The sequence below is a fragment of the Rhinoderma darwinii genome, chromosome 2 (genome assembly GCF_050947455.1).
Source record: "Rhinoderma darwinii isolate aRhiDar2 chromosome 2, aRhiDar2.hap1, whole genome shotgun sequence".
NCBI lineage: Eukaryota > Metazoa > Chordata > Amphibia > Anura > Rhinodermatidae > Rhinoderma > Rhinoderma darwinii.
This window is the reverse complement of record NC_134688.1, coordinates 88,993,838-89,018,804: the sequence shown is the minus strand read 5'-3', so window position 1 is coordinate 89,018,804 and position 24,967 is coordinate 88,993,838. Positions and strand designations below refer to the sequence as shown.

Here is a 24,967-nt window from a genome sequence, read left to right as displayed (position 1 = left end):
AATTTCAAAAAGTGGTAGCGGTCTATAGTTAAGTGCACAATGATATAAATCTGGTGGCAGATTACGGGTTTGATGGTTTTCAATCCGATACTTCCATATGGCCAAAACATGAACTACATCTACAACTGTTTTTATACACACACTGGGCCCCAAAGACATTTAACAAGTTTCCAAAACATCATTTATACCGGCCCAGTATATAGAGTACAGGATTCTGTAATGTTATCACATTAGTTGCTATCATTTTGAATTTTGCATTTGTCTCAGAAGCCTTAAGGCCCTAAGCCTTCCCAGAGAATTGGAAATAAAACCTTCGGCAGCAATTCGTCAGACTTTGAATTCTTACCTTTTTGATGTTATAGATGCGGATCAATACTCCTTTGCCTCTGTCATTTAGTATCATGAGCTTTTCAGCCAGTTTGTGTTGGTACGTTGAGCCCAAAGCCATCTTATGCTGCCAGATATAGGAGTGTCTGATCAATCCAATATATTTCTATGAGTTCAGTGATCACGGAAGACAGCACCTGCCTTAGTACTCACTTACAATCCACGAGAGTGCTAACGGCAAGTGAAGTGAACATTTGTGAAGCAACTTCTCCTTCTTTTATGAAATTCTGCACTTGTGTTTTAGACATGAGCACGCCTACATATATTTAGGCTTAAACACCCAAAATCTAGAAGCTGATGTAGTGCTTCTCCACCGAGCCTACTTCCTCTTTGTGACTGGTTGATTGTGCCGCATCTTCTGAAAAACTTTTAGAGCTTCCTGATCTACAGCTGTGTGGTTTATTCTGCCATTTGTACCCTCCCTGATCTATTGCTTTGAGGCACACACCTTGTTGGTACCATTTTGTCTAATAATGCCATTTTAATTCATAAATTGAACGTAAATCTCTGTTACTTATATAGCACCAACATAATCCACAGCCCACTACAGAGGTTGTCCTTACTTAGTGTCCCCATTGGAGCTCACAATCTAAATTCCCTAAGGGTATGTTTTTTGGGTTGTGGGAGGAAACCCATGCAAACACGGGGAGAACATACAAACTCCAATATTAGACATTGTTACTACGTACATGTTCTCAGTTCTTCTGGAAGATGTTTTGTCCCTGACCAGCAATAATTGGTCTACATGAATTGATTCTATTTGCCCTGCTTAATTTTAAATCTACTTATTTCCAAATAAGTTCTCAACAAGGTTTTAGAAGGGAGCATTCTCCTCCCCTTCCAGGAGATCTAAAAGGGATTATTCTTCATCATCTGTTGAATCCGAGCAAGATATCTTCTTTGATCCTGGTAGAACTGATACATGGGAATGTTTCTTAAATATATTTGAAGGCTTTTTGAGCCATGTTTTTTTGATAAGTCTCAGCTTTACCTGGAGTAATGGCAGAAAAATGTCTACAGTACATTCTTTTTCCCCATCTCATCTCATGTTTGTAGCTAAAAGACGAACATAAGCAGAGCCTGAAAGGCAAAAATTTTCCTTTGAAATAAAATTTCAAGATGTGCGAAGTTCATTTATGCCACTTATGCCTACTGTATGTTTAACCCATTAGTGACCGCCCATAGGTGTTTTTACGTCAGCCACTAATGGGCTTTATTACGATGCAGCAGCCTTTTTATGGCGCCACATCGGAATAAATAAACACCGCCGGGAGCAGCTAAAATCTCCCTGCTCTCAGCATATTAGAGGTAGCTGAGGGCTGGAAGCAGACCTGCTGGAGCGGCCGGGATCGATATCAGTACCGATCCCACTCATTTAACCCCTTCAGATGCGGCGCTCAATAGCGGTATTAGAGGGTGGTTTTAGAGGGCCCAACCCACCAGCACCCCGTGATGCGATCGCCGGGTGCCGGTCACTTCTATGGCAGCCGGGAGCCTAACAAAGACCCCCAGGTCTGCCTCTAGTTGATGCCTGTTAGGCATTACAGCGCCGATCCCATTATGTAGAAGATAGGGTACTTATAATGTGGTGACAGTGTTAGGGATCTGCCAGGTACTACGTCTAGGTATACTCCTGGGATTAATCAATCCACACCTGTGGCCAGACCGGTTAGACTGACACCGTCTCCCACCAACCAGGGTGGCAGGCTCAGGAGTGGGAGAGCCTATCGCGGCCTGGTCAGTCGGAGTTAGCTCCGCCCCCTGTCCTTTATTACCTGCCGTGTTCTCTTCCTCAGTGCTTGTAATTCTTCTGGATTCCTGGCCCCACTGCTGCTTGCTCCAGCCTGCTTCTGCCGTGCTTCTGCCTTGCTGCAGTTCCGCTTTACCTGCTTCGCTTTGCCCCTGGCTTGCTTCCTTCTCCGTGCTCACGTTGGTATACTCCACTTCATCCTGGTCCTGACTATTCGTTCACCGCTCCGTTTCCTCGCGGCGTTCCGTGGGCTACTGCCCCTTCCCTTGCGTGTTCCCTGTTTGTTCTCCCGTGCACTTAGACAGCGTAGGGACCGCCGCCCAGTTGTACCCCGTCGCCTAGGGCGGGTCATTGCAAGTAGGCAGGGACAGGGCGGTGGGTAGATTAGGGCTCACTTTCCCTTCACCTCCTTCCTGCCATTACATAATTACAAGCCCATACCTAGTCTACCATTCTCCTACGCTGACGCTATCATGGACCCCCTTGAGACCCTGACCCAGCAGATGCAGGGCCTCTCCCTACAGGTCCAGGCCCTGGCCCAGAGGGTCAACCAGGGTGACGCTGCCTTAGTAGTACCCCTCACCTCACCTCTAGAACCCGACTTCAAGTTACCTGACCGGTTCTCAGGGGACCGTAAGACGTTTCTCTCCTTCCGGGAGAGTTGCAGACTGTATTTCCGCCTAAAACCCCACTCCTCAGGTTCCGAGAACCAGCTGGTGGGTATCATCATATCCCGACTCCAGGAAGGGCCCCAAGAGTGGGCCTTCTCCTTGGTTCCGGACGCCCCTGAACTCTCCTCTGTTGATGGTTTTTTTCTGCCCTCGGACTCATTTACGACGAGACTGACAGGACTGCTTTAGCCGAGAGTCAGCTGGTGACCTTATGTCAGGGTAGGAGACCGGTTGAGGAATACTGTTCTGATTTTAGAAAGTGGTGCGTAGCTTCTCGGTGGAACGATCTGGCCCTAAGGTGCCAGTTTAGGTTAGGATTATCTGACGCCCTGAAGGATCTGCTGGTTAGCTACCCCTCTTCTGACTCCCTTGACCAGGTTATGGCCCTAGCAGTACGACTTGACCGACGTCTCAGGGAACGTCATCTTGAACGTTTCAATGTGCTCCCCTCTGACTTTTCTGCGATCCCCCCCGAGGTCCCGTCCCCTCGCCCCTCCACGGAGGACTCGGAGGTACCTATGCAACTCGGGGCCTCCATGTCCCCTCGACAACGTAGGGAGTTTCGCAGAATGAATGGTCTCTGCTTCTACTGTGGGGACGACAAGCATCTACTGAACACCTGTCCCAGGCGCAAGAATAAAAAGCCGGAAAACTTCCGCGCCTAAGTGATCATCGGGGAGGTCACTTGGGCGCACAGGTATTTCCCGTTAATGTGAAACGCAATAAAATTTTGCTTCCCTTTCAGGTCTTGTTTGCTGGCCGGTCTGCCACGGGCAGTGCTTTCGTGGATTCTGGCTCATCTGCTAATATCATGTCTGTGGAATTTGCTATGTCTCTAAAGATGCCTTTTATTGATTTACCTTATCCTATCCCTGTAGGAGGTATCGACTCAACTCCCCTTGCTAATGGTTATTTTACTCAGCATACTCCTGTTTTTGAACTCCTGGTTGGCTCCATGCATTTGGAGCAGTGCTCTGTACTGGTGATGCAGGGATTATCGTCTGATCTGGTATTAGGTTTTCCCTGGTTGCAGTTGCATAATGCCACGTTTGATTGGAATACTGGGGAGCTTACCAAATGGGGTAATGAATGTCTTATGTCATGTCTTTCTGTTAACTCTATTTCTCCCCGGGAGGAGGTAAACACGCTTCCTGAGTTTGTTCAGGACTTCGCCGATGTGTTTTCGAAGGAGGCCTCCGAGGTGTTGCCCCCCCATAGAGATTACGATTGCGCCATCGATTTGGTGCCTGGTGCCAAGCTTCCTAAGGGTAGGATATTTAATCTATCATGTCCTGAACGTGAAGCTATGAGGGTGTATATCCAAGAATGCCTGGCCAAGGGTTTCATTCGCCCCTCGACTTCTCCTGTAGGTGCTGGCTTCTTCTTCGTGGGGAAGAAGGATGGTGGTCTTAGGCCGTGCATTGATTATCGTAACCTGAATAAGGTCACCGTAAGGAACCAGTACCCACTTCCTTTGATTCTGGATCTTTTTAATCAGGTTCAGGGAGCCCAATGGTTTTCTAAGTTCGATCCACAGGGGGCATATAACCTTATCCGCATCAAAGAGGGGGATGAGTGGAAAACGGCGTTCAACACACCCGAGGGTCATTTCGAATACCTGGTCATGCCCTTTGGGTTGTGTAATGCCCCTGCTGTCTTCCAGAATTTTATTAATGAAATCCTGAGAGATTACCTGGGTAATTTTCTTGTTGTGTACCTTGATGACATACTGGTGTTTTCCAAGGACTGGTCCTCCCACGTGGAGCATGTCAGGAAGGTGCTCCAGGTCCTTCGGGAGAATAATCTGTTTGCTAAGACTGAAAAATGTGTCTTTGGGGTACAGGAGATACCATTTTTAGGGCAAATCCTCACTCCTCATGAATTCCGCATGGACCCTGCCAAGGTTCAGGCTGTGGCGGAATGGGTCCAACCTGCCTCCCTTAAGGCGTTACAGTGTTTTTTAGGGTTCGCCAACTATTACAGGAGATTTATTGCCAACTTCTCGGTCGTCGCTAAGCCTCTTACGGACCTTACTCGCAAGGGTGCTGATGTCCTCCATTGGCCCCCTGAGGCCGTCCTGGCCTTTGAGACCCTCAAGAAGTGCTTTATCTCGGCCCCCGTGCTGATTCAGCCCAACCAAGAGGAGCCATTTATTGTGGAGGTTGACGCATCCGAGGTGGGAGTGGGGGCCGTCTTGTCCCAGGGTACCAGCTCCCTCACCCATCTCCGCCCCTGTGCTTACTTCTCTAGGAAGTTTTCGCCCACGGAGAGTAACTATGATATTGGCAACCGCGAACTTGTAGCCATTAAATGGGCTTTTGAAGAGTGGCGGCACTTCCTGGAGGGGGCCAGACACCAGGTAACGGTCCTTACGGATCACAAGAATCTGGTTTTCCTAGAATCGGCCCGGAGGCTTAATCCTAGACAAGCTCGGTGGGCACTATTCTTTACCAGATTTAATTTCTTGGTTACCTATAGGGCTGGGTCCAAGAATATTAAGGCTGATGCTCTGTCACGTAGTTTCATGGCCAATCCTCCTTCCGAGAAGGATCCTGCTTGTATTTTACCCCCTGGTATAATCGTTTCTGCCACGGATTCTGATTTAGCTTCTGATATTGCGGCTGATCAGGGTTCAGCTCCCGGGAACGTCCCTGGGGACAAACTGTTTGTTCCCCTGCAATACCGGCTAAGGGTACTCTGGGAAAACCATGACTCCGCTCTATCTGGTCATCCTGGCATCTTGGGCACCAAACACCTCATTACCAGAAACTATTGGTGGCCTGGGTTGCCTAAAGACGTTAGGGCTTACGTCGCCGCTTGTGAGGTTTGCGCTAGGTCCAAAACCCCTAGGTCCCGACCTGCGGGCCTACTACGTTCCTTGCCCATTCCCCAGAGACCTTGGACCCATATCTCCATGGATTTTATCACCGATTTGCCCCCATCTCAGGGCAAGTCGGTGGTGTGGGTGGTAGTAGACCGCTTCAGCAAGATGTGCCACTTTGTGCCCCTTAAGAAGCTACCTAACGCCAAGACGTTAGCTTCTTTATTTGTGAAACACATCCTGCGCCTCCATGGGGCCCCAGTCAATATCGTTTCTGACAGAGGGGTACAATTTGTTTCCTTATTTTGGAGAGCTTTTTGTAAAAAGTTGGAGATTGATCTGTCCTTCTCCTCTGCCTTCCATCCCGAAACTAATGGCCAAACGGAAAGGACTAACCAATCCCTGGAACAATATTTAAGGTGTTTCATCTCTGACTGTCAATTCGATTGGGTCTCATTCCTTCCCCTTGCTGAATTTTCCCTGAATAACCGGGTCAGTAACTCGTCAGGGGTCTCCCCGTTTTTCTGTAATTTCGGGTTTAACCCAAGGTTCTCCTCCGTTTCCCCTGGTTGTTCCAATAATCCTGAGGTAGAGGATGTTCATCGGGAACTGTGAACAGTCTGGGCCCAGGTTCAGAAGAACCTAGAGGCGTCCTAGAGCGCACAAAAGATTCAGGCTAATAGTAGACGTTCTGCTAACCCCCGGTTTGTCGTCGGGGATTTGGTCTGGTTGTCGTCCAGGAACTTGCGCCTTAAGGTCCCGTCCAGGAAGTTTGCTCCCCGATTTATTGGACCTTATAAGATCATTGAAGTCCTCAACCCTGTATCCTTCCGTCTGGAGCTGCCCCCATCCTTTCGCATACATGACGTCTTCCATGCCTCCCTCCTCAAACGCTGCTCCCCGTCCTGGTCCCCCTCGAGGAAACCTCCTGTTCCCGTTCTCACCCCTGAGGGGGTGGAATTCGAGGTGGCCAAGATTATGGACAGTAGGATGGTCCAGGGCTCCCTCCAGTACCTGGTCCATTGGAGAGGATACGGGCCGGAGGAGAGGACTTGGGTACCTGCCCGTGATGTTCACGCTGGGGTATTGATCAGGAGGTTCCACCTTCTCTTCCCTACTAAACCGGGTCCTCTTAGTAAGGGTCCGGTGGCCCCTCATAAAAGGGGGAGTACTGTTAGGGATCTGCCAGGTACTACGTCTAGGTATACTCCTGGGATTAATCAATCCACACCTGTGGCCAGACCTGTTAGACTGACACCGTCTCCCACCAACCAGGGTGGCAGGCTCAGGAGTGGGAGAGCCTATCGCGGCCTGGTCAGTCGGAGTTAGCTCCGCCCCCTGTCCTTTATTACCTGCCGTGTTCTCTTCCTCAGTGCTTGTAATTCTTCTGGATTCCTGGCCCCACTGCTGCTTGCTCCAGCCTGCTTCTGCCGTGCTTCTGCCTTGCTGCAGTTCCGCTTTACCTGCTTCGCTTTGCCCCTGGCTTGCTTCCTTCTCCGTGCTCACGTTGGTATACTCCACTTCATCCTGGTCCTGACTATTCGTTCACCGCTCCGTTTCCTCGCGGCGTTCCGTGGGCTACTGCCCCTTCCCTTGCGTGTTCCCTGTTTGTTCTCCCGTGCACTTAGACAGCGTAGGGACCGCCGCCCAGTTGTACCCCGTCGCCTAGGGCGGGTCGTTGCAAGTAGGCAGGGACAGGGCGGTGGGTAGATTAGGGCTCACTTTCCCTTCACCTCCTTCCTGCCATTACAGAAAGAGCCTCTTTAAGGTCTAAAATAGGCTGGTTATTGGGTTAAATGCCAGGACCAGACAAGGTATTTTGGTGCCCTAGATAGATTAGGCAAATTGCCCCACCTCTTCCCTGTAGAATCAATTAAAAACTTCCATACTTGCTAATAAAAAGGGATTTAAGCACATTTTAAACGCAGATTTAATAAAAAAAAATATCTGATAAATCTAAATAGTAATTTAACATTAATGTTTATAGATCAAGCAAAAAATTCTCAAAGGCAAATATTTTTTATTATTCATTTAATTATTTTATTATTTTATTAGCATATATTATTTAATACCAAATCATTTTTTTGGGCACATTTTTCTGTTTGGTCAATCACCTTGAATTAGTAAGCCACACTGTCAACACAAGGAGGAAAATAAAAGTGAAACACAGAAACACCCAATCACACAGTCAGGGACAAACGTCGCCTTTTCAGTCAGGAAGAAGGGTACGCTACCACTAGACAAAAAATCAATTTAACCATTAATACCCCCAAACAGTGATCATATAGTGGTCATACATTACATAGTTACATAGTTTGTACGGTTGAAAAAAGACACATGTCCATCAAGTTCAACCAAGGGATGGGAAAGGGGAAGTGGGATGGGAAAGGAGAAGTAAAAAATTTCTACACATAGGAGCTAATATTTTTTTGTTCTAGGAAATTATCTAAGCCTTTTGTAAAGCCATCTACTGTCCCTGCTGTGACGGCTCCTGCGGTGACTATTCCATAAATTCACCGTTCTCACAGTAAAGAAGGCTTGTCGCCTCTGCAGGTTGGACCTTTCTTTTTCCAGACGGAGGGAGTGCCCCCTTGTTTTTTGAGGGGGTTTTACATGGAACAGGATTTCACCATATTTTTTGTATGTGCCATTCATATATTTATATAAGTTAATCATGTCCCCCCTTAGTCCTCTTTTCTCAAGGCTAAATAGGTTTAGTTCTTTTAATCTTTCCTCATAACTTAGATTCTCCATGCCCCTTATTAGCTTCGTTGCTCTTCTTTGTATTTTTTCCAACTCCAGGGCATCCTTTCTATGAACTGGAGCCCAGAACTGGACTGCATATTCTAGATGAGGCCTCACTAATGCTTTGTAAAGTGGTAATATTACATCCCTGTCCCGCAAGTCCATGCCTCTTTTAATACACGACGATATCTTGCTGGCCTTTGAAGCAGCTGATTGACACTGCATGCTGTTATTTAGTTTATGATTTACAAGTACACCCAGATCCTTCTCAACAAGTGACTCCCCCAGTGTAGCTCCCCCTAGGACATATGATGCATGCAGGTTGTTTGTACCCAAAGGCAGTCTGCAGACTAATATAACGCTGCAGACCATACAAGAGAATACAGTACTGATCAGACACAGACAGTAAACATAAAAATTATATCCACTGACTTCTCAGTTGACGTCTTCTCTGATGGTACTTGCTCCTTTTCTTCTCCATCTGGGCCAAACTGTCATGACGACTTCTACTCGACATCAGCCTCAGCAGAAAAACAGTTTTTCCGCTAAAACATCTTTGGCCAGGGTAGTAGCTATAGAGGATACAGACGTAGCAGTCACACCCGGGTCCTGAACCCTGAAGGGGTCCAACGGCCCCTCTGCCACTTATGAAGACACTAATATTATAAATAGCATGATAGGTGGCTGCCCTGTTACAGAGTTTCCAAAGAACAGGTGATAATTGTGTGATTGTTAGGGGTCTGACCGTTGGGAGCCCCACAGATCACTAGAACAGGGGGCCCAAGGGCCCATTCCGGAGACACTTAAATGGAGCAATAGTCACACATGCGCATTAAAAGTCTATGGGTAAATATATATATATTTGTTTAAAAAGATAGAAAATAAATAGTTCAATATATTGATAGATATTAGATAAATAGATATGAGATAGATAGATAGATAGATAGATAGATAGATAGATAGATAGATAGATAGATAGATAGATAGATAGATAGATAGATAGATCTAGCGGGACACTGTGGATCGTACTGTGGGGGAGGAGCAGACATGCACACGATGACTTCTTGTTGTAGCCATTCCTTTCCCTCTAGGTCACAAGGAAGAGGGAAACAGCTAGAAGTGGGCTGATTGGCTGGACGGCACAGTGGGTGGGCCTGCTCAGCAATGTATTGGATTAATTTATCGCAGTGCTACTGCGCCGGTGTGGGGGGGCTGTGGGCCCCCCTAGCTTCAGCTATGCCACTGTCTGGGGTTCGTCCAGGCGCAGAATCACCGACCAGAGCGTCGGCAATGCTCTGGCCGGGGATTCCACTCCTGGAGGAGCTATGACTGCACGTAATGGGCCCCGGCACTTGCCCGGGTTTGCCGGGTGCTGACGCCGGCCCTGAAGACCACTCCATAACAACACTGACGGTTATTTTGTGTAATTATACCATGTTATTATAATGTAATATTTTGTTATTTTATATTTTCCTTCAATCAATTCCAATGCTTTATCAATTCCAATGCTTTACCAAACTTGTATCTTCATTGGATTATTTAATTATTTTTGTATAACTTTCAATAAAAACTTAATGAAACAAAAAAAAAAAACGTCTATGGGACTGACTGAGATAGACAAGTACAGCACTTCTTCACCAGTCCCCTAGACATTGAATGAAGCAGCAGGGCGCACACGCTTTATTTAAACGGGAGCTCGGGACCCCAGTTCTAGTGATCAGTCAGCAGTCAGACCCACACCGATCATACATTTATCACCTATCCCATGTTTGGATTCAGAAATGTTTGTCGTGGGATGACCCCTTCAATACAGACCCCAGATCACACCCTAAAATTAATGCAGACCCCAGATCAGATGTTAAAATTTATAAAGACCCCAGATCAGACCTCATAATTTATACCCCAAAAGCAGACTCCAAACCCCTAAATTCAGACCTCAGACTAGACAAAAAAATAAGTTTAGCACACCTCTCCTCGCTCTTCTGCTTCAGAGGCTGTGTCTACTGCACTGGGTCTTGTAATTGTGCTCTGGTGACCGGAGCAGATGAGGACCCAGTAGCGGAGAGTTAACTGTCAACTGCGCTCACTACTCCCTGGGCCTCCTGTGCCAATAAAATTGTGCCCCCCTCACAGTGTGGCGAGGTGGCACCCTAGGCGATCGACTATCTTCGACTACCCCTCATCCTGGCCCTACTACATGCGCATAACTTCACATAATTATCAACAATTATCCCACATGCACACAAATGTATTTTTGCGGCCGCAATTCACATGCAAATGGCCCAGGAGCCTGGACCGCAAAAAGAACAGACATTTCTTATTACGGCCGTGTTTTGCGGTCCAGGCTCATAGAAATTAATGCAGCCATTTGCAGGCGGCTCGCGGGTGACATTCCACGGCTGTCCAAGCCACAAATTACGGCCGTGCACACCACTACGGTCATGTGCATTAGGCCTTAGGAAAACAAATGTCTGAGTCATGGGGTCCACAAATAGTCTGATTAGGTGCAGGGGTGATTTGATGTGTAACTGCTCATCTTCTCATCCCTGTAGTAGAAAGAAAAAAATAACTTCCTAAATGTGACAATTAGGGTATGTTCACACGGCTTATTTTCAGCTATTTTTCGGGCCGTAAATGGCCGAAAAACGGCTGAGAGATCGGAAGCAGAACGCCTCCAAACCTCTTCCCATTGATCTCAATGGGAAAAACAGCATTCTGTTCCGACGGGCCGTTTTTTTTATGTGGCGGTGTAAAAAAACGCCTGCGTAAAAGTCACTTCTTGAACCGTTTTTGGAGCCGTTTTTCATTGACTCTATAGAAAAACAGCTCCAAAAACAGCTGTAAAAAATGGAGCGAAAAATGCGAGTTCCTAAAAAAACTGCTGATAATTAGTAGCTGTTTTCCCTTGAAAACAGCTCCATATTTTCAGACGTTTTTTAGTAAGCGTGTGAACATACCCTAAGAGATCCTCTCTCATTGGTAAAACGAATGATAAAATGAATAAAAGTCCCTATATCACACTGAAACTACGATATGATGCAACCAGTAACCTCGGGACACCACAAAAAAGCAAAATGTAGCTCAAGGTCCAAAGACAAAGTCCAAAAAGTGTCCAAACTAAATCAAAAGCTTTCACTCCACTAATACACCGCAAAACGATCCACCTTAGGGACTGTCCTCTCTTCAACTCCAGCTTGTAGTAAAGGTGTAAATTATCTTACTCTATCAGTGCAGAGAAACCACGGAAGCATGCTCGCATAGATGTCAGCTGTACACCACGGAAGCATGCCGCTGACATCTATGCGAGCATATATTCCGTGGTGTACAGCAGAATATCTGCTGCTGAAATAATATCGCTGGCATCCTGGCCAGAGTGACCAAGCTACAGACCCCTGATGATAAGTATTGAAACGCGTAGGGTCGGTTGTTAGGAGGAATCTTAGCGTAGGGAACACTAGCATTGTTTGTATACCTTAGCATTAGGAGTTTCCGGTGCGGTCATCACGGACTCTAGTGTGGTTTAGGGTCAAAACTATTGTTATGCCCATGTTAAATGCTGATTCCGGATTGATATCTTTATTAAATACTGAGTTATAGAGGGTTCACGAATTGAATCAGAACTCGGTATTCATTGTTTAATAAGTTTTTAATACACACGGTGGGGCGTTTTCACAGTGGTGATTGTACCCCTGTTTTTAGAGAGTTATAAAATAAATGTTATATTTTACTCATATATCACTTCAGTGAATCTCCGTTCAGATAAAAAAAACAACTGAGTCTCCCCGAATGGCCCAAATACAATGTAACTCCGCAACTTCAGATGAACAGTTAAAACAAGGGGGTTTTTCACTCCTCAACGACTGCCCACCGTCTTTTGACGTCAGGCGGTGCATGCCCTTAGTCTACAGCGACGTCTTTTGGCGTCGCTGTAGAAGAGGCTGATGAGCGCTCCTGTGAACGATCATCCTCTAAGCAGGAGCTGTAACTAACAGCTCCTGATCTTAGAGCAGTCTGCTGAACACAGCTGGGGACGGAAAACATTCCAACCCCAGCTGTTTAACTCTTTGATCGCCGCTGTCCGTGACCGTGGCAAGATCAAAGGGAACTCCCCTCTTTGATCTTGTCACCGCAAACCCAGTGACGTAATCAAAGACCAGGGAATCCATCTGCATTCAGCCCTGGGAACCAGGGGCGTAGCTAGAGGCTCATGGGCCCCGATGCAAAAATTCTTACTGGGCCCCCCCCCCCCCCCGCAAACTTCTCATGGCCGACGGTCCACTTTCAGCTGCATCGCTGGGTCTCCTAAATGACCCAACAATGCAGCACTAGCAGCCGGGGGCGTCACTAAGGCTGGGTTCACACACACTATTTACGGATGTAATTAGGGCGTTTTAGCATTGAATTACGTCCGAAAATGCGGCTCAAAAGCGTCGGCAAACATCTGCCCATTCATTTGAATGGGTCTTACGATGTTCTGTGCCGACGGTCATTTTTTTTTACGCGTCGCTGTCAAAAGGCGGCGCGTAAAAAAGTGCCTGTCACTTCTTCAGACGTAAATGGAGCCGTTTTCCATGGACTCCATGGAAAACCAGCTTCAGTTACTTCCGTAATGGACGCAGCAAAAGACGCCTCCACATGTCATTACGGCTGAAATTACGGTGCTGTTTTCTCCTGAAAACAGCACAGTAATTTCAGCCGTAACGGACGCTGCCGTGTGAACATACCCTCAGGGCTTAAAATGTCCGGGAAATAGCCCCAATACATATGTGTCCGCCCCCAAAAAAAGTGTGTATATGAGACAGCATAGAATATCTATAGCACTACGACCCTATAAACTATGGATAGGATTAGATACAGTGGCTGAGCAGACAGTATCACACATGATAGCATTAGATACAGTGGCTCAGAAGGCAGTATCACACATGATAGGATTAGATACACAGCTCAGCAGACAGTATCAAACATGATAGGATTAGATACAGTGGCCCAGCAGACAGTATCACACATGATAGGATTAGATACAGTGGTTCAGCAGACAGTACCACACGATAGGATTAGATACAGTGGCTCAGCAGACAGTACCACACATGATAGGATTAGATACAGTGGCTCAGCAGACAGTATCACACATGATAGGATTAGATACAGTGGCTCAGCAGACAGTACCACACATGATAGGATTAGATACAGTGGCTCAGCAGACAGTATCACACATGATAGGATTAGATACAGTGGCTCAGCAGACAGTATCACACATGATCGGATTAGATATAGGGCCCAGCAGACAGTATCATACATGATTGGATTAGATACACAGCTCAGCAGACTGTATCACACATGATAGGATTAGATACAGGGCCCAGCTCGCTGACATTGCGGCTCCAGCGCTGGACCCAGGATAGGTAAGAATAATAATTTTGCTTCTTTATGTGTTACTGATTATTTTTGTGTTTGTGTTTTTTTTACAGGTTCGGTTGTTGGACTTCGGATTTGAGGACTTCAATGACGGCGTTTTTTTTATTCTCAATAAAATGGTTAATGAGGGTTGTGTTTTTTTATTTCAATAAAATATTTTTTCTATGTGCTTGTATCTTTTTAAACTTTATTACTACCGCCTTAGTAATGGCCGCTGGCTGATTGACAACCTCCATTACTAAGGCGAGGCTTAATGTCAGCCGGTGCAGAGGCTACACTAACCCCCATTATTACCCCGGTACCCACCGCCACCAGGGGTACTGGGAAGAGCCGGGTACAAACCAGTACCCGACCATCTGTAGTGACGGGCAGGCACCGGGGTGGCCGCAGGCTGGTAGTATTAGGCTGGGGAAGGCCAAAAACAGTGGCCCTCCCACCCTTGTAATGCTGCCTGCTGCTGCTGTGTTGTATCTGGCTGGTTATGAAAATTGGGGGGGACCCGACATCATTCTTTCCAATTATTTTTTTTTAAATGACGTGGGGTCCCCCCCATTTTCATAACCAGCCAGATACAATAAAGCAGCAACAGCCTAGCATTACCAGGATGGGAAGGGCCACTGTTTTCGACCTTTCCCCTCCTGATAATACCAGCCTGCGGCCACCCCAGTGGCCAACCATCACTACAGATGGTCAAGTACTGGATGGTACCCGGCTCTTCCCAGCACCCCTGGTGGTGGTGGGTAACGGGGTAATAATGGGGGTTAGTGTTAGCCTCTGTACCTGCTAACACTAAGCCCCGCCTTAGAAATGGATGCTGTCAATCAGCCGGCGGCCATTACTAAGGCGGTAGTAATATAGTTTAAAAAAAAACCACAAAGACATAGAAAAAATATTTTATTGAAATAAAAAAAAAACCCACACAGTCCTCATTAACCATTTTATTAATAAAAAAAAAAGCTGTCATCGAAGTAGTCCTGGAATCCGCCGTAGTCCAACGACCGAACCTGTAAGAAAACACACAAAAAATGATTAGTAACACATGTGTTAGGGTATGTGCACACACACTAATTACGTCCGTAATTGACGGACGTATTTCGGCCGCAAGTCCCGGACCGAACACAGTGCAGGGAGCCGGGCTCCTAGCATCATACTTCTGTACGATGCTAGGAGTCCCTGCCTCGCTGCAAGACAACTGTCTCGTACTGAAAACATGATTACAGTACGGGACAGTTGTCCTGCAGCGAGGCAGGGACTCCTAGCATCGTACATAAGTATGATGCTAGGAGCCCGGCTCCCTGCACTGTGTTCGGTCCGGGACTTGCGGCCGAAATACGTCCGTCAATTACGGACGTAATTTGTGTGTGTGCACATACCCTAAGGCTTAGATACAGGGCCCATGTGTGATACTGTCTGTGGGACCCTGTAACTAAGCCTACCACAAGGTAGGCTTAGATACAGGGTCCAGCAGACAGTAATCTTATACAGTATAAGATTAGTGTGTGCTGGGGCCCTGTATCTAAACCTACAGTGTGGTAGGCTTAGATACAGGGCCCAGCAGACAGGATCACGCATGGGCCATGTATCTAAGCCTACCATGTGATTGGCTTAGATACAGGGCCCAGGAGACAGGATCACACAATCTGTGATCCTGTCTCATGGGCCCCCTAAGCCTGATACATCGTAGGCTTAGGGGTTGTGCAGTCCCTAAACATTGATGGCCTATCCACAGGATAGGCCATCAATAGCTGATGTGTCGCCCGGGACCCGCAAATCAGCTGTTTTGAAGGGGCCGCAGCACTCGTACGAGAGCTGCTTCCCCTTCATTTCACTACTCGCTCACACTGTGAATCGCCGACACCGATTCACAGTGTGACCGAAATGAAGTGACAGGAATGAAGGGGAGCAGCTCTCGTACGAGTGCTGCGGCCCCTTCAAAACAGCTGATTGGCGGGTCCCGGGAGTCAGACCCCGCCAGTCAGGGCTAAGCTTACCTTCCTCTTCGGCCGCGGCGGGAGTTCTGTAGTCTCGATGCTGTGCGCGGCGGCATAGCGCTGTGACGTCATGCGCTGCGCACAGCGCTTGACGTCAGGACCTCCGCTGCGATCCGGAACCAGGAAGGTAAGTAAAGTATGTTACTATAGTAACAGGAGCCCGCGGCCCGAGTTACTATAGTAACTTTTTATTGATGTGGTGCGGGGGGCCGTGGGCCCCCCTGGCTTCGGGGCCCGGTCGCAATTGCGACCGCTGCGACCCCTATAGCTACGCCAGTGCTGGGAACCTAGAAATACCCCAGAGCTGTCTGTTCCGTTTTCCTGCTGTTCGGGCACACTATGTGCTGCCCTAACAGCAGCCTGTGTCATAGTGATACAGTGTAATGTATTAGTATACAGGAGTATGCTAATACATTACAGGTAAAAAATGAAGTTATAAATAAAGTTATCCCTTAATGGGATTTAAAAAAAAGTAACAAAAAAAGAAATAAATTTAAAAAAGTGTCATTATTTTGCATTAAATATATTTTATTGCCCCTACACTAAATAAAAACAAAATACCTACACATATTAGGTATCTAAATGGCCATAATAACCTGGAGAATTAATTTAACAGGTTATTTAGTGTGAAACGTGAACGGCATAAAAAATAAACAAGAAAAACAATGCAGAGAATCACTTTTTCCTATATTGACGCCGTAAAAATAATTTTTTTTCTATCCCTAAACTGCAAAAAAATAATATTTCACCCGCATAAAACAAGGCCTCATACAGCCATGTCAATGAAAAAAATCAGAACGTTATGGCTGCTGAAATGCAGAGAGGTAAAATGCAGAGAGGTAAAAACTGAAAAATTTATCTGGCATTAAGGCCTTTTCAGGCCCGGTCATTAACCTCTTCACGCGCTGCGCCGCAACTGTACGTCCTGCAGAGGGCTTGCTTCCCGCATCAGGACGTACAGTTGCGGAGTAGTTCCCGGCGCACACTGTCCTAACGGACAGTGTCCGGGAACCGGGAGGTCAGCTGTCCCCGACAGCTGACACTCCAGTCTTGCCGGTCAGCGGACCATCATCCCTGATTTCAGCAAATAACCCCATAAATGCAGCGACAGATTGCGTTCGCCACAATTAAGGGGTTTGAAGCACATCGGCAGCCCCCACAAAGTGATTGTGGGGGCTGCCGATGCTTGTCGTGGAAATTGGAGGCCAGACAATGACCTTGCCATGTACGGAAGCCTCGGAGGAGCAGCCTCCGGCCGGTCCTCCGAGGCTTCCTGTCAGTGTGACTGTCACGTCACAATGACAGTTAGAATACATTACACTACGTAGGTAGTGTAATGTACTCTAGCAGCGATCAAAGCTGCAAGTCTAAATGTCCCCTAGTGGGACAAGTGAAAAAAGTAAAAAAAAAGTGATAAAAAGGTTTTAAAAAAAGTGTAAAAATAAAAGTTATAAGTTACATAAACAAACACTGCTTTTTTTTCCTATAATAAGACTTTCATTATAGGAAAAAAATAAACACGTTAGAAAAAGTACACATATCTGGTATCACCGCGTTTGTAACGACCCCAACTATAAAACTATAATGTTATTTTTCCCGCACGATGAACACCCTCAAAAAAAATCAATACAAAACTACACCAGAATCACTATTTTTTGGTCACCCCCCCCTCCCAAAATAGAGAATAAAAAGTGATCAAAAAGTCGCATGTACCCGAAAATAGTACTAATAAAAACTACAGCCCGTCCCGCAAAAAACAAGCCCTTACACAGCTTTTTTCACTGAAAAATAAAAAAGTTATGGAATCAGAATATGGTGACACAGAAAATAAATTATTTTATAAAAAAGTGATTTTATTGTGCAAACGCTGCAAAACATAAAAAACCTATATACATATGGTATCGCCGTAATCGTACCGACCCGCAGAATAAAGTAAAACTGTCATTTATAGCACACGGTGAACGCTGCAAAAAATAAACTAAGAAAACATTGTCAGAATTGCTTGTTTATGGTCACCGGCTTGCAAATTTTTTTTAGAAAAAGTGATCAAAAAAATCGCATGTACCCCAAAATGGTACGAATGAAAACTACAGATTGTCCCGCAACAAATAAGCCCTCACACGGCTCCGGTGGTGAAAAAATAAAAAGGTTCTGGCTCTCAGAATATGGCGATGCAAAATGTGCAGAGTGTCCAAAATCGGATAAGATCGGGCGCCATTTATCAGTGCGACACCGGCCACACATCTATGAATTATTATTTATTTACCGCATTATTATACCCACTTATTATACCCCTGATGTACTCCGCACAAATTACATATGCCCCCACATTATAAACTGAAATACCAGCAAAACCCCAAACAGAACAATTGCCTAGCAAAATCTGCGCTCCAAAAGCAAAATGGCGTCCCTCCCTTCTGGGCCCTGCAGCGTGCCCAAACAGCAGTTTGTGCCCACATATATGGCATCACCATACCCGAGAGAACCCGCTTAACGTTTTATGAGGCTTCAGTGGCACAAACTGGGCACAACATATTATGCACTAAAATGGCATATCAGTGGAAAATTGCAATATTCATACCATCCGCTGTGCATTAACCCCTTTGCGCACTATGACTTAATAGCACGTCATGGTGCGGGGGTTGATGTATGGAGCGGGCTCACATGCTGCACCCGCTCCATACGCTGCAGGTGTCGGATGTGTAATACAGCTGACACCCAGGACTAACAGACAGGAACAGCGATCGTGCGGTTACAGAAGCCTGTAAAAATAACAATATACTGCAATACATTAGTATTGCGGTATATAGTACCATCGATCCAATGATTGCTGGTTCAAGTCCCCTAAGGGGACTAATAAAATGTGTAGAAGAATTAAAGTTATTAGTAGTGAGAAAGAAAAAAGTTTAACTCCTTAACGCCGAAGGACGGATATATCCGTCCTCAGCAGCTGCTAGTTCGCGCAGGAGGACGGATATATCCGTCCTGTTATCGCGCGGGTACTGACACTGTACCCACGCGATCAGCGGCAGGAGCACGGCTGTTATACACAGCCTGGCTCCTGCTGCAACTGCCGGAATCGAAGCGCGCGCCGATTCCGGCAGTTTAACCAATTAAATGCAGCTGTCAATAGTGACAGCGGCATTTAATGTGTTTGACAGAGGGGGGAGCTCCCTCTGTCACCCGATCGGCGCCCCCGCAAACAAATCGCGGGTCGCCGTCGGGTTTCCATGACAGCCGGGGGTCTAACAAAGACCCCCAGGTCTGTCTTCAGCATCTGCCTGTTAGGCGATGCCAGAGGCATGACCTAATAGGTTGCCTGTCAGTTTTACCCTGACAGGCAATAATGCTTTGGTATACGAAGTATACCAAAGCATTATATATGCGATCCGCACATCGCATAGTGAAGTCCCCTGGTGGGACTAAAAAAAAAAATGTAAAACAGTTAAATAAAGTTTGTGAAAAAAAAAAAAAAAAAATTACAGTCAAAGTCAAATAAAACTACTTTTTTGGCCCAAAAAGTGGTTTTATTTAGTAAAACGGTCAAAACAAATCACACATACACATATATGGTATCCCCGCGATCATAACAACTTGACCAATAAAATTAACATATTAATTAAACCGCCGGATGAACGGCGTCCAAAAAAAACGCAAAAAACAACGGCAAAATTCTCTCTTTTCTCCCATTCCCCCCATAAAAAATAAAATAAAAGTTAATCTATAAGTCCCATGTACCCCAAAATTGTACTAATGAAAACTACACATTGTCCCGCAAAAATCAAGCCCACATACGGCCACATAGACGGAAAAATAAAAAAATGACGGCTCTTGAAATGCGGCGATGCAAAAACAAGTAATTTTTTTCTAAAAGGCTTTTTATTGTGCAAACGTAGAAAAAACATATAAAACCTTTACATATTTGGTATCCCCGTAATCGTGCCGACCCATAGAATAAAGTTAACATGTTATTTACGCTGCACAGTAAACGGCGTAAATTTATAACGTGAAAATTAATGCTGGAATAGCTGCTTATTTTCAATTCTCTCCTAAAATAAAGTTAATAAAAGTTAATCAATATGTTATAAGCATCTAAAAATGGTGGAATTACAAAATACAACTCGTCCCGCAAAAAACAAGCCCTTATACGGCTATGTCTACGGAATAAAAAAAGAGTTACGACTCTTGGAATGCGACAGTGAAAAAACAAAAAATAATCCTTGGTCATTAACGTGCAAAATGGCCCGGTCATTAAGGGGTTAAGGTAAAAAAAAACTTTTCCCATTTTTCTTCTAAGGTAATGTAAAAAAATAAACAAAATTGGTATCGCTACGTCCATAAAAGGCCGAACTATTACAATATACCCTTATTTAACTTGCACGGTGATCACTGTAAAAAACTTAAATAATTTAAACCGCCAAAATCGCTGTAGTTTTCGTTTTTACCGCACGGCGAAAGCTGTAAAAACTAAAACACCAAAAAATGGAATCAGATTTTTTTCCTATATTCCTATTTTTTTCAGTTTCCCAGTACATTCTACAATTCCTCCCGCAAGAAATAAGCCCTCACATCACTCTACTGACGGAAAAAGAAAAATGTTATGGTTCTTGGATGGCGGGGAGTGAAAAACGAAAATAAGAAAGCAAAAAATGGATCAGTCCTTAAAGGGTTAATTCATTTCTAATGAAAAAAAACTTTTGATCACATGTGGGGTATTTCCATATTCGGGAGAAATTGCTTTACAAAAATGGGTTGTTTTTTTCTCCTTTATCCCTTGTGAAAATGAGAAAATACAACATTTTAGTGGAAAAAAATTGTGATATTCATTTTCCCGGCCTAACTCTAATAAATTCTGCAAAGGATCCGTGGGGTCTAAATGCTCACTGTACCCCTAGAAAAATTCCTTGACGGGTGTTTCCAAAATGGGGTAACTTGGTGGGTTTCCACTGTTTTGGTCCCTCCAGGGCGTTGCAAACGCGGCATGGCACCGAAAAACAATCCAGCAAAATCCCTGCTCCAAAATCCAAATGGTGCTCCTTCCCTTTTGAGCGCTGCCATGGGTCCAATCAGCAGTTTATAACCACATATGGGGTATTGCCGTAAGCAGGAGACAATGCTTTACAAATGTTGTGGTTCTTTTTTTTTACTTTATTACTTGTAAAAATTTAAAATTTCTATGCTTTTTCAAAAAAAAATCTATTCTCATTTTCACTGCCTAATTCCACTAAATTCTGCAAAAAACCTGTGTGGTCAAAATGCTAACTACACCCCTAGATAAATTCTTTGAGAGGTGTAGTTTCAAAATGGGGTCACTTTTGGGGGGGTTTCCCCTGTTTTGGTCCCTCCAGGGCGCTGCAAACGCGACATGGCACCTTAAACCAATCCAGCAAAATCTGTGCTACAAAATCCAAATGGCGCTCCTTCCATTCTTAGCCCTGCTGTAGGTCCAATCAGCAGTTTATTACCACATATGGGATATTGCTGTAATCAGGAGACATTGCTTTACAAATGTTGGGGTGTATTTTCTTCATTATTCCTTGTAAATATAAAAAATGTCTATGTTTTTTCAGAAAAAAAGTAGATTTTCATTTTTACCGACTAATTCTAATAAATTTAGTGAAAAACCTGTCTGGTCAAAATGCTAACTATACCACTAGATAAATTCCTTGAGGGGTGTAGTTTCCAAAATGGGGTAACTTTTGGGGTGTTTCCACTGTTTTGGCACCACAAGACCTCTTCAAACCTGACAAGGTGCCTAAAATATATTCTAAAAAAAAAAACTTGTGTTTCAGTCCACTACCACACTAGGGCCACATGTGGGATGTTTCTAAAAACTGCAGAATCTGGGCAATAAATATTGAGTTGCATTTCTCTGGTAAAACCTTGTGTGTTACGAAGAAAAATGTATTAGAAATGAATTTCGGCAAAAAAAAAAATAATTTGTACATTTCACCTCTACTTTGCTTTAGTTCCTCTGAAACGCCTAAAGGGTTAAAACACTTTGTGAATACTGATTCGAATACCTTGAGGGGTGCAGTTTTCAAAATAGGGTGACTTCTGGGGATTTTATAATATATAAGGCCCTCAAATCCACTTCAGAACTGAACTGGTCCCTGAAAAAATGGCCTTTTGAAATTTTCTTGAAAATATGAGAAATTGCTGCTAAAGTTCTAAGCCTTGTAACGTCCTAGAAAAATAAAAGGAAGTTAAAAAAATGATGCAAACATAAAATAGACATATGGGAAATGTTAACTAGTTAATATTTTGTGTGGTATTACTATCTGTTTTACAAGCAGATACGTTTAAATTTAGAAAAATGCAGATTTTTGCAAATGTTTTCTAAATTTTGGTGTTTTTCAGAAATAAATACCAAAATTATCGACCAAATTTTTTCACTAACATAAAGTACAACATGTCACGAGAAAACAGTCTCAGAATCATTTGGATAGGTAAAAGCATTCCAACGTTATTACCACATAAAGTAACACATGCCAGATTTGGAAAAAATCGGCTGTGTCCTGAAGGCCAAAACAGGCTGAGTCCTGAAGGGGTTAAGGGGTTAATTATACTGGCAAACATAAATAAAAACAGTGCTTTTTCGTAACAATGCAGGCAGCATTGGGTCTATGTGAGGCGTGCTGCTTGCATTGTTATGAAAAAACGCTGTTTCTATTTATGTTTGTGAGTATAATTAAACCCCTTGTATCACACCGCTGGCATCACCGGATAGCTGTACAGGAGAGAGATGACAGTAACAGGCTGTGGTCTGTCTTCCTGCTGTCACTTCCTGCTGAGCCTCTCCCGACAGACACACAAAACTAGGAAGTAGAACATTTTATCCCCGTCCCTGACTTTAAACGACATTTGCGCCTCTAATATTATACTAGAGCTTCGGTATCATTTTTTTCTAGACTTTAGTATCATGTTGAGATCTAAGATCTATCCCTTATTCTATCACTGAGAATCACTACAAGTCGTGACGTATGACATAGGTCCAATGCATTACAAAATTAACTATTATTGTAATAGGTATTGATTAATAATTTTTTTAATGTTTAAATGTTTTTCTATGTGTCTCCATGGTAACAAACACTGTGTAGACTAATCCTGCAGTCATTTTCTCTTCTATCAGTCCCCTAAAGTTCCTTACATTCATTCAGTAGGTTAGCAAGAAGTAAAGGACAGATAAAAAGTAATAACTGCAAGATCAGACTACACAGTGTTTGTTGCTGTCTGTTACCATGGATATGCATATGTGTGAAATTGAGTAAAATTTAAGTGACTCCATTTTGTATGAAGAACAATCCATTTTACATTTTCTCTCTGTAAAACTTATGCTGGGATTTTTTGAGAAACTTATGTTTGACATTCCTAGTTATGTTTATCTGTCCTTGTTACGTCATAAGGGTATGTTCATACGGGCTAATTTCAGCCATTTTTCAGGGCCGTAAACGTCCCGAAAAATGGCTGAAAAATCGGAAGCAGAACGCCTATATTGTTTTCAATGGGAAATACGGCGTTCTGTTCCGACAGTGCGTTATTTTACGTCTTTATCATTTCAAATAACGGCGCGTAAAAAGACGCCCCGTAAAAAGAAGTGCATGTCACTTCTTGAGCCGTTTTTGGAGCCGTTTTTCATTGACTCAATAGACGCTGCGAAAAACACTAGTTAATTAAAAAACGGCTCTGTATTTTCAGCCGTATTTTGTTAACCGTGTGAAAATACCCTGTCTAAAAATGTATATGTTTACTATTTCTATGTTATGGGAATTGGGCCTGATGTCTCATACTGTCTGGAACTCATTTATTTACATTCTTTGTTATGCGATTAGGCCTGGTGAAGTTTTTTGCACAATCTTGTGTCCTATTCATGTTTTCCCATAAGAATCACATCTTACTTTTGATTGTTTGAGCTCGAACAACTCCCCATTGTACGTGATTGGCTGAGCTAGAGCCAACGTCCCATGTGTAAGTGATTGGGTGAGCTCAAGCCTACTCCCCTTTGATACCTTTTGTCACGAGGTGGGGTGTGGACCCACTGGGCCGTACCACGTAGTGGGATGGCAGCTGGCCAAACAGGTATGGTACGAAGTCTATAGTCCAGAAAAGGGTACCTGAGGCAATGTAGACAGCAGCAAGGCAGGCTTGGCTGGGACCAGGCGGCAGGTAGACATCAGGCGTGGAGCAGCAGAACAGGCGTGAAGATGAAGCACAACACAACAACGGCTCAGCACGGCAGTAGACCAGGATGGTACAGATAGCACGGGAAACAGGATAAAGGATACAGGTACGGGGAACACTGGGAAGCTGGAAGACTCTTAGGAGACCATTCGCAAGACAGACTAAGGGAAACAACAACGCTCAGGCATAGAAGCAGGGGGCTGGACCCCTCTTATAGTCCAGGGTACTCACGGGTCAATGTTCATCACAAGTTCCGGTGCACGCGCTGCCCCTTTAAGAGCGGGCACGAGCGTGCGAGCGCACCCTACGGGATCCGGCTGAGGTGAGTGGACGCGAGCGCTGGCATCTCCTAAGGAGGCTGGGGCCAGCACTTGCCGACTCGTGGCTGCGGCTGTCAGGGGGAGGTTGGAACTGATGGCCCGCAGCCACGGACATTACACCTTTGTAATTACATTCTATCAATAAACCAGAGAAGGATTATTTGGGTATACAAAGCATTGTCTCTTTGTGTCTTACTTCTCTCCGATATAGCGATGTAACAAATGGATTTGGATTTGGGCAAGTGTACTGAAGGGTGTCTGTTAACAATCAAGAACTATTGCAAAGTTGCTGAATTTTTTCATTTTAGATACATTAGTTGTAAAAGTTGACATGGGCTGTAAGTCACCACAGATCTCTCACTAATAAACAAACTAGTTGATAATTCAATTCCATGTTCATATTAGGCTACTTTATGTGGACTTATACTGACCGTTTTCATAATATTAAAAAAACGTACAAAATGTTTGAAGTTTTTTCATCTTGTAAGCATAAACCAACCAAAATTCTCATTCTCATTAGTGTAGCGCACGTAGCTGCGGACCGCCACTATCCCCCTCTTAACAGCAGCCACGACCACAGGATTGTGTGACTTCACAGGCGTCCCCCTCCCCAGGGACGCCGGCATGCTGTGCTCTCTTCTGCCTCACCCCGATTGTTTTATAGCGTACGTTAAAGGGCCAGCGTG

The 24,967-nt window shown here is 44.7% G+C and overlaps 2 protein-coding genes across 2 annotated transcripts in view; one reads left to right on the top strand and one right to left on the bottom strand.

Annotated features, from left to right (window-relative positions):
* The window catches only part of NCKAP1L (NCK associated protein 1 like), a 225,855-nt gene extending 225,312 nt beyond the window's left edge, over positions 1-543 (bottom strand). The window contains exon 1 of the mRNA XM_075850114.1: positions 347-543. Coding sequence (XP_075706229.1) covers positions 347-448 — 102 coding nt within the window. The 5' untranslated portion in view covers positions 449-543. The remainder of the gene's footprint in view (positions 1-346) is intronic.
* The window catches only part of LOC142740698 (protein D7-like), a 68,616-nt gene that overhangs the window by 8,350 nt on the left and 35,299 nt on the right, over positions 1-24,967 (top strand). The gene's annotated exons all lie outside the window — the stretch shown is intronic.